The 10,006-nt window shown below is 42.8% G+C and overlaps 1 protein-coding gene across 1 annotated transcript; it reads right to left on the minus strand.

The window, feature by feature from the left end:
* Positions 1-3,027, minus strand: snrpb (small nuclear ribonucleoprotein polypeptides B and B1). The gene is made up of 7 exons (XM_017705175.2): positions 2,878-3,027; positions 1,624-1,775; positions 1,296-1,407; positions 1,063-1,215; positions 704-836; positions 278-403; positions 1-182 (listed from the first exon to the last, which is right to left on the minus strand). Exons 1-7 carry the CDS (start codon positions 2,878-2,880, stop codon positions 145-147), a joined length of 717 nt encoding a protein of 238 aa, XP_017560664.1. The 5' UTR covers positions 2,881-3,027; the 3' UTR covers positions 1-144.
* Between the last annotated feature and the right edge of the window lie 6,979 nt (positions 3,028-10,006).

Genomic DNA, 10,006 nt, shown 5'->3' on the forward strand with positions numbered 1-10,006 from the left:
TTTTTAAAATGATAAATCAAATACTTTATTAAAAAAAAGTTACAAAAAGAACAATGAACTGAAACTATACAAGAGCCCACAGCCAATGCTTCCTGCAAAAGGAAGAGAAAAGCCTCAAAACACATTTGAGTCCAGTGTGGAGAATCAAGGCCTGGGGGGACGCATGCCTGGGGGAGGTGGTCCTGGTGGAGATAGAGATGACAGTCATGTTAACCGGCAGTTAACAAACAGCAAAAGTCTTTTTTTAAAAAAGAAGAATGCTCCAAGTTAGTCTTACCTCTCATTCCTGGTGGTGGAGGTCTCATCCCTGGAGGTGGCATGCCCATAGGGGCACCACGGCCTGGGGGCATGCCCATTGGAGGGCCCATGGGTGGCCGCATACCAGGGGGAGGACCCATCATACCTACAGAGAATGTGAGGACAGGCTTCAGTCCAACATTTACAGTTACCACCAACATATTGTGACACTGAGCCCATAAACACAGTCTCAACAGTCTGTAAGGGTATGAGATTCTGAGCTCAGAGTAACCCTGCTTCAGAAATGCCTCTTCATCTGTCTCAGTTTGCATAAGTCTTCATCATGGCTACAGAATCTGCACAGCCACTTTACTCTGCAAACCGACAAGGGGGCTAAACCTTTGCACAACGTTCCCCTTTAAACTGATCCGAGAGCGGTTGCAAGTAGATAGAAGGTTTAGAATACCTGGAGGTGGCGCTCCTCTTCCCATGGGTGGAGGAGGTCCAGCCCTGCCTGGAGGATATTGAGTGGGGGCCCCAGCGATGCTGGCTCCTGCTGCAGCTGCAGCCACTGTGCCTCTGCCCTGAGGTGTCATTACCTAAAAGAAATTAAACAGCAATTTAGCAAATTGAGGGGAAAAATAAAAAATAAATAAATAAAAGTTACATTCGTGTCCTCCAGTCTGGATGCAGGTGTACCCTCATGCCAACTATGCATATACAACATGCATAGGCACTTGTTCAACCCATACAGCAGAGACATGACAATATAAAAACGTTCCTTCTGGTGTGCAAGAAAACAACCTGAAGCTGAAGACTACTCACCTGCTGTGATGGACCTCCAACTCCTCTGACTGGTCCAGCTAGACCAGCAGGAGCTTGGGCCATTGGAGCTCCAGCTGGTACACCTCTGCCTGCTGCTCTACCCACACCTGGACCTCCAGCAACCCCTGCCAGGGGCACACGGGCAATTCCTGTCTGTAAAAGGACCACCACATGAGACATGTAAAGCCAATTACATGAACTACAGAAGGGTTTGAGCATTAACTGTGACTTACATCTTTGGGAGGAGGTCCTTCTACAGTCATTGAGACCAGGTTTTCTCCTCTGAGCAACACCAGACCCAACACCCTCTTCTCTTCTCTCTCTGGCTGCTTTGAATTCTTGGGCCTAAGAAATTAGGGAAGCAGTTAACTTTATAATACGGCACAATGAACCATGCTTCTGGAGCAGGGCAAGTCATGTTAAAATGGGACATAGCATAGCAAAAGCTCTTTAAATCAGCAAAGTTCTGTTTTGCTCATTTAGACACCATTACCTAAAACAAAGACATTAAGTGACTGCAAATACTTGAACAAGTTATGCTTTCAGTCTATGATGCCTTACTTGATCTTTCTGAACTCGTCACAGTCACACAAAATGAGGTTCATGTGCTTGTCGAACGCCTTAAACGTCCCGATGAATATCCGACCATCTTGCAATATACAGCGCATCCGATAGTCGATGTGCTGAAGCATCTTACTGCTCTTTCCGACCGTCTGCAAAACAAAATGTTACTTAACATAGCCCAAAAAAAGAGTCATACACTTTAAATACGGTTCTCCAAGAGCTCTTTAGTAAAGGCAAAAGTTCGATTTAGAATCATAAGTTCAATATAATACCAATTCATGCTGAAATGGTTCTCTGCACAGTGAAATGATTCCTCAGACTGATACAGACTGAGAATTCGTTGCATATGGTACTCTGAACCTTTTAGAAAATGGTTCTGCATTGCACCAAGAAGGGTTCTCCTATTGTTACAAAACTGACATCACCGACAGCAGAACCCTTTTTGGTGCTATATAGAACCATATACAGCATTTTCCATCAATCTGAAGAACCATTTCACCATATAAAAGAAACATTTCAACATGCAAATAGTTCTATACAGAACTCGGCTCTAATAGAGCCATTGCTTTTACTAAAAGCCTAAGAACCATCTTTTAATAGTGTAGATAAGAGTGAAAAACTTCAACATGTAAGCTACATGGCCCACAAGCTTAGCTAGGTTAGCCACCACTGCTATAACTACAATAAACTCTCAATGCTAAGTTAGCTAACATGGTTGGCTAACGTAAACAGTGACTTAACCAAGGTTGTGGACATTTAGGCTACTTTATTGGCTACTTCAGTCGTGTAGACCTGATAGAAACGTTAGCTGAGCTGTCTAGTTGACAAAGACTGTCAAGTTAATAGCTATAAGGTGAAGAGACAGCGGTGTTTTTTATATGAAGCCACCAGCTATTCAACGGCACTGAGCAGTAACATTAGCACCTCGGCTAACTCAGCCTTGCACCGATCCCATTCATTGCCTGAAATGAATGATAAACTCCTCCACACCAACATTTCACGCTATACAGTGGACAGCAGCTACATGGTGAGCAAATATGACCAGAGAGCGTGTTCGAAATATCACTATAACCCTTCGAACGCCTTTGGCCCCGGTCTAACTCGCCATATTCGAGTACTAAGCGTAACCACAACGTAGGGACAGGGAAGTCGCTATGACAATGTTTTAGCGAGATATGTCTCAGGATTCCACGCAATACTTGAAAAATGTACACACAGACAGAGAAAACAACAAAATTAATCAGGTTTTACCATGGTTGCTGTTGGGATGGCTCCGATTTACACCGGATTCCGTTAAACAACTTTCAAAAATTGCCCCGCGAAGCCGCCTCTGCGCTCCGCCCGGCCTGTTTCTTTATTACTGCTCAGCGGGAAAGAGTCCGTGCGGCAATGTGTTCCGCCGGAAACTCCAACCCCAAACCTGAATCGATCCCTAAAAATAGGAACAATAATCATTTTCATTAATCTTTCGAAACGGTTTGTATTAGTATTATTATTATTATTGTTATTATTATTATTATTGTTATTACTACTACAATTTTACAGCACAGATGCTTGTATAGTTATTTCAAACAGTCTCACTTAAAGGAAGTTTTTAGTTTACAAAAGTGGTTGATCAGCCGAGCTAATGATTTTTATTAACGTGAGTTCTGAGTTAACAAGTAACAAAATAAATGTGTTAAAAATCGTGTTCGTTGTAAGCACAGATGTGGCCAATAGAGGCTGAAAAACTAGAATATTAAAAACAGTAAACAGTCTTTTAAAAACTTTTTTAAAAGATGCAAATCTTTACTAAAAGTAGATGGATGGATGGATGGATGGATGGATGGATGGATGGATGGATGGACGGACAGAGAGAGAGAGAGAGAGAGAGAGAGAGGTAGGTAAGTGGATGGATGGATGGATGGATGGATGGATGGATGGATGGATAGGTAGGTAGACAGACAGATAGATACTTTATTGATCCCGAAGGAAATACAGCATACCGGAAAGGCTGCCACCCACAGCGGCGCCGGAAGTAGGTTGTGACACTGAATACTGAACAATACTGAACACATCAGTAATAAAACATCAGAAAGGAGGAGTGGGGGGAAAGGGTCTGTGAAGGGAAAGGAGACTAACAAAAACTGAAGAAGCTGCAATGCTGGATACAAAAGGAAGGGAGACATCTTAGATGGCCTGCAGGCTCTCCCACACAGCAGTGGCTAGAGACTCAGGAAGCCGGTACAATTACACCTCTCCAGCAAAGATGTCATCTAGAAGAAGCTTCATCTCATTCTGAGAGAGAAAGAGAACAACGTTGCTGTTAAACAAGGATGTAAATGGCATGAAGAAATAGCAGAGGAATATAACACAGGTTCTTATTTTGAAGCGGATCTTTTATATTATGGTCTGGCCATCATCGTGGGCGGGGCTTGGAGAGCCGCTGTGACAGAGAGGAGCTCCATCCATCCATCCATTTTCTAAGCCGCTTCTCCGTCAGGGTCGCGGGGGGATGCTGGAGCCTATCCCAGCAGTCTTTGGGCGAAAGGCAGGATACACCCTGGACAGGTCGCCAGTCCATCGCAGGGCAGACAGACAGACACAGACAGTCACTCACACCTAGGGGCAATTTAGCATGTCCAATTGGCCTGACTGCATGTCTTTGGACTGTGGGAGGAAACCGGAGAACCCGGAGGAAACCCAGGCAGACACGGGGAGAACATGCAAACTCCACACAGAGAGGACCCTGGCCGCCCGGCCGGGGAATCGAACCCAGGCCCTCCTCGCTGTGAGGCGACAGCGCTACCCACCACGCCACCGTGCCGCCTGAGAGGAGCTCCGTGTTTATTATTTTTTTCTGTGTGTGGTTTTCAAGCTCATATTTTCTGTTGAACCGTTGTAAAATTGCCTTGCGGTTAGCGATCCTTAAGCAAGGACTTAAAAGGTGAGCTGATAGCGTTCTGGTTTGTGGACTATTTCCAGCTGCAGCGTTTGCGCTGGAGTTGAGGAAAATGTTTTTTTTGCGTGTTTCTATGGAGATGGCGCGTGAGTTCAGCCTCGTGATCAGCCAGTTTTTTTTAAACTGTTATTTTTACCCGATTCTCTCCCAGATTTAGTCGTCCCGCTCGGGAGCCGTGATCAGCCAGTTTAAAGTGAAGTACATCTTACTCTGCTGTAAGAGGCAGAGGAAGCATTTTCCTTGCCTTTTTGATGAAGAGACTGTAGCAGACTCAGAATCAGCGTTTATTTGAAGGGTTTTTCTTGAGCATTTCTAAAGCTCTAACCTGCTGTTGATTTTTCTATGGACACTGGAGAGGGTTTGTGTTTGCTTCTGGGGTGTGGAGGACGCTTCACACTTCAGGTTGCTACCCTGATCCAGATGATTCCCGAAGCCCATCTTTCCACATCTTTAGCACACATACACACTGATTGTCACTTGTAGCAAAATAGGCACCAACATACTACACGGGTGAGTATTGAGACTAAAAGTATCAGGGATGGGGCCACAGATCCTGTCACTTACTCAATCTTCCTAGATGAAGTGTTACATATAACCCCTACTAGGGGGAGGCACTGGAGTCCTCCTCGAGGCTGGGACAGTTACAGAAAGAAAAGGAACGTATAAGTGCACTGATCTATTACCAGAGTCAGTATTTTATGTCCTACTAAATATGACTACATGGGTATGAAGAGTTAATCATACTTGATGAATGTACAGGCACAAACTTAAACTTGATTCTCTTACTGGGGAAATCCGAGTCCTTGCTCCTCCAAACACTCTAAGCACCACCAACTCAAACATCCCATCCATGAAGCTGAAGTGAATCTGCAAGGGTGAGAAACATTAGTGTCCTAGTCCAACACACTGGTAAAAAAATGTAGCCATGTTTTGGACAAAAGCTGAGTATGAACTGACTCCAGTCTACACCAGTTCTGAGCTAATGGCCTTGTGATAGGCTGTGTTCTGAGCTACAGCCACCAGCTGGTCGTATATGTGTGATGGAAGGCACCCAGGTTCTGCAGAAGCAACAGGTTCATTCATAATTCATTAATTCATTATTCTGATCTTTTTGATTAATTTCAACTCATTAAGCACATCACACGTTTAAAGCTGTCACTAGCATGTATTACCCCGCTGTACAGAGTAGCCAGATCTCCAAGAACTGTCTTGCTTGCTGCAATTATGGAACTACAGGTCTGGGGGTCGCTCAGAATGATCTACAAAATGAAGTGAAGAAATGGATATCATCAGAAGAATAAAGGCAAGGACAGTTAACCATACTACATTGCAGTATATGGAAACTTAAAAGGGAGAATCCAGTTTTATGTGGTACACTTACAGAAAAGGCCTGGCGCAGGGATGTGAGCTTGAGAAGAAAGTTGGAGATGCACATGATGGTACAGTAGTTGCTGTGAATAAGTTTCATATGTACATGGACCATTAGATTAAAAAAAAAAAGTGATCAAAGTAGCCATGGTACTTACGATAAAGCCCCAGCACCCGATAAGCCTCAGCAGGAGCAGCGTCTCCAGCCTATAACATCATGTATTCATGTTTATTACTGCCACATAAAGGCAGCAGAAGGTGTATTTAGACCTAAAAACAAATTTTACCTCAGCAGCACTCTGGTCAGATGGAGCTGGACTTGTCTGACCTCTGAGTGTTAACTGAGGTGATGAGGGGCTGCTGGTGGAGACTGAGGTTGTGCTGTGGGATCATCCAGAGGAGCTCCTGAGCTTACAATAGTGATGTGTGTCAGTGATGGAGAGAGACAGGTCTTAATGGTCCAGTCCTGATTTGGTCAATTGTAGTTTTATGTAACTGGGATTAGATGACTACCTCAGGGGTGGCGCCGTCAAGGCAGATGATGTCATCTCCGTCTGCAGAACATAACAGACTTGTGTCCGGTGGATCGAGGGCAGCTTAGAAGACTTTTGCTGGCTCTAAATTCAAATGGTCATCCAATAAGCCTACATTAAGTACAGTGTCTTTACTGACATCCTGAATAAATTAGGCCAATAATAACTATCTACACAGTGAAAGCCAGATAGTCTAACTCCATTTTCCTGGCTTTTGGGCACTTAAACTGAACAATTCTGCACATGCACAAGAGTTTTCAATGAGCTAAATTCATTGAAGTTACATTTATCAGACAAAAGAGGCTAAACTATGCAGTAGAGAGATTCTGAATGAATGTATGCACAATAAAGCATTAAATATGATAATATGAAAATTATATTAAACTGTAACCACTAATGGCGCGGTGGGTAGCGCTGTTGCCTCACAGTGAGGAGGGCCTGGGTTCGATTCCCTGGCCGGGTGACCGGGGTCCTCTCTGTGTGGAGTTTGCATGTTCTCCCAGTGTCTGCGTGCGTTTCCTCTGGGTTCTCTGGTTTCCTCCCACAGTCCAAAGACATGCAGTCAGGCCAATTAGACATCCTAAACTTGACTGCTGGGATAGGCTCCAGCGACCCTGACGGAGAAAAGGCTTGGAAAATGGATGGATGGATGTAGCCACTTGTTCTTGTTACTACCATTTCACATTGGACCACTCTGCATGACTTTGTTAAAACTCAGTGATTGAAAAATGCAGCAATTTTGAAAAATCGGTGGCATTCCCCTTTAAGGGAGCTTCTCTGCAATGAACTGCGTTACTAGGCAAAGTGTATTTTTGTCTGTTTTTGCTTTTTCTTTTTTATTCAAAACAACAATCAGCCAGCTTCATCTGGCAGTCATAAAGGTTGTACATATAATGAAAATAATAATAACACGTTCATTAAAAAAATTGAAATGTAAAAATATTCTTATAAAGGCCTGTGTGTGCTTGTTATACAGGGTATTCTTATTTTATGTTTTACTTCCATGTTTATGAAATCTGCTGCATTTTGAGTCGACTCACTTCTCACCTCTTCTTAAGCCAGTCATATGTTTTAGGCTAGTTCTGAATCAGCCTCCTATTGGTTATTACACTTAAACATTTAAACTAATGTAATATGTTCATATGCTTTACACAACCAGACACCCATTATCTAAGCCGCTTATCCTCCTGGGCCGAGGGGGTGCTGGAGCCTATCCCAACAGTCTTTGAGTGGAAGGCAGTTCGACAGTCTATCGCAGGGAAGACACGCATTCATTCATGCGCGTTTCAGCACTGTATTGCAGTCTGTAGCCCCACACAGTCAGTATCTGCGTCACATATTAACAATCTTATTGGTCGTTGCTCAGCTCATTAAGTTTGTTCTGAACCAGGGAGATCAGAGTGAACAGGCTGTGTCTCAGCAGACTGATATCAGTAATGTGTATATTGTCTCTCATCGCATTGTAAATCGATCTGTTTGAATTATCTAAACATTTAAACAAAGTCCATATAATTTAGCATAACATTATGGTAAGCATGTTTATGCTATTCAGATTTTAGCACTGTTAATTTAAAAGTGGGTACGCCTTATTTCCCTGTGCTTGTGTTCTAATTGTTCTACCTTGTCAAAATTCCTCATATTGTAGTTGGTTCAAGAAATATGTACATGTCAGTTCCAGGTTGTGTGTTCTGTACTGTTGTTCTCTAAGCTTTTTTGATCAACTCTTTTATAGAACTCTTATTGGGTTCTGTGTTTATGTCTGTAACTCGTCAGCTGGGGCTCGAATGTGAGTGAGTGCAGACTTGAGCTAATGTCAGCCCTAGCTGTTAGCCTAAAGCCTTGCTGACTACAGCCTTTAATAAAGCATAACCGCTGGTGCATAGTGTCTTGTGTGTCTTCATTCATAGTAGTAAACAATACAGTATCTTAAGGTAATTGACTCTTATTATTAAGCTGTTGACTAACTTGCAGAATATCTATCAACCCACCTCTTGTTGAGTAAATACTTAATTTTTTATCTTAATAAATAACCAAATAAAATACTGCATAGTACTAGCGTAATAACATTTGTACGTGAAAGCGAGAAAGTTTCAGAGGCAGCTTGGATATATTACAATTGCATTTTAGTATAAAAACAAATGGAGAAAATCTGGCCTCCACATTCACTATGGTATGTACAGACAAAGCCTTAAATATTAGAACCTAGAAACAAAAATAGCCAGACAATCCTTTTTGGATATTATAAACAAGAACATAAACCACTCTCGTACTCTGCCACTGTTGGTAGATTGACAAAGCCCCCTATTGTTCTAGATCCTGAGTTTCTCTCAGTCTAAGTGCAATGAATTTGCTGCTTTTTCAGAGGCCAGATAATCAGAATCAGACAGGCCATAGTAACTTCACTACCAGTAAATGAAGCTGCTCCTCACATAATACAGCACAGAAAAAATCTTGTTAAAATATCTGACTTTAGTATTATCAGTGACAAAATTCTCACAGAATCTAAAGCTGTCCTCCTGCTGTATTGAAGTCTTACCTGCAAAGTTCCTCAAAGATGTTTTTAAGTGCTTACAACAGATCTGCAAAGGCTAAGTAGCTCATTAATCTCTGGTATTTTCACAGAATCTCTGAAGACGTTGGAACAAATGCTCACCATTTTTAGGAAACAGCAAGGTCAGAGAAACCCACCTTCACCGTTGCCCTTTCCAGTCCCTACATGACCACCCGTCACCCCTAGTCCTAACTTTAGCAGGCAGTGTTGATATAGGCATACACCACCATGTCTGTGGTTGCTGCCAGCTATGCTGAAAGCTCTTTTTAAACAATGTACTAGGTTATGTTCATATGCTGAAAAAATTAACCCTGTTCGTCTATATAAAGGTTAAAGTGGAAGGATTTATAAGGAATAAAGTAGGCAAAAAGCATATCTTAACTTTTAATGAAGGTTCTGTATTTTGGGTGATGATCTAGCTGGTCCTGCTCCATGTTGGTTCCAGTTGAGATGAAGAACACAGTTCTGGTGCTGGATCGAAGATGGATTTCTAGATGTCCTACCACCAGTGGAAAGTTGAGGTGTTCTGCCTGACCTATGGCAAGCACCTGACTGTATATGGTCTACACATAAAGGTGTGCTGGTGACAGAGATCCTCAGTTGTACCTGACATAGTTGTTTACCAGTCAAAATGTCTAGGCCCACCTAGGGACCCCATCAAAAGATTAGAATACAGTAATATCAGTGAATTAACGTTTACCCAACAGTTCAGTCAAGTTGTTTGGATGAAAGTGGCTGCTTTAAGTATTGTGAATTGTTAAATAATGTTGGTTAGGGGTGCGGGGGTGCACAGCTACTACGCTCAGGGGCCACAAAGCATGCATGCTCCTCCACCGCGCAACACTATGCTGCTTGCTAAGGTGCATCTTACCTTTCATTGGCTCATTTTTTTCCAGCCTCTCTACTGCTGAGCCTCACTGTGCTGTCTTTCACAGAGCTCTGCCTTCCTTGTTCTTCAAAGCTACGTTCTACTTCCTAACGCAAGGG

This window comes from Pygocentrus nattereri, chromosome 26 (assembly GCF_015220715.1).
Source record: "Pygocentrus nattereri isolate fPygNat1 chromosome 26, fPygNat1.pri, whole genome shotgun sequence".
Classification (NCBI taxonomy): Eukaryota; Metazoa; Chordata; class Actinopteri; order Characiformes; family Serrasalmidae; genus Pygocentrus; species Pygocentrus nattereri.

Coding starts and splice junctions, on each gene's coding strand:
- snrpb (XM_017705175.2), bottom strand. Junction 1,216..1,295: donor AAGGACCTCCTCCCAAAGAT/GTAAGTCACAGT, acceptor GTCCTTTTACAG/ACAGGAATTGCCCGTGTGCC. Junction 183..277: donor TCCACCACCAGGAATGAGAG/GTAAGACTAACT, acceptor TATCTCCACCAG/GACCACCTCCCCCAGGCATG.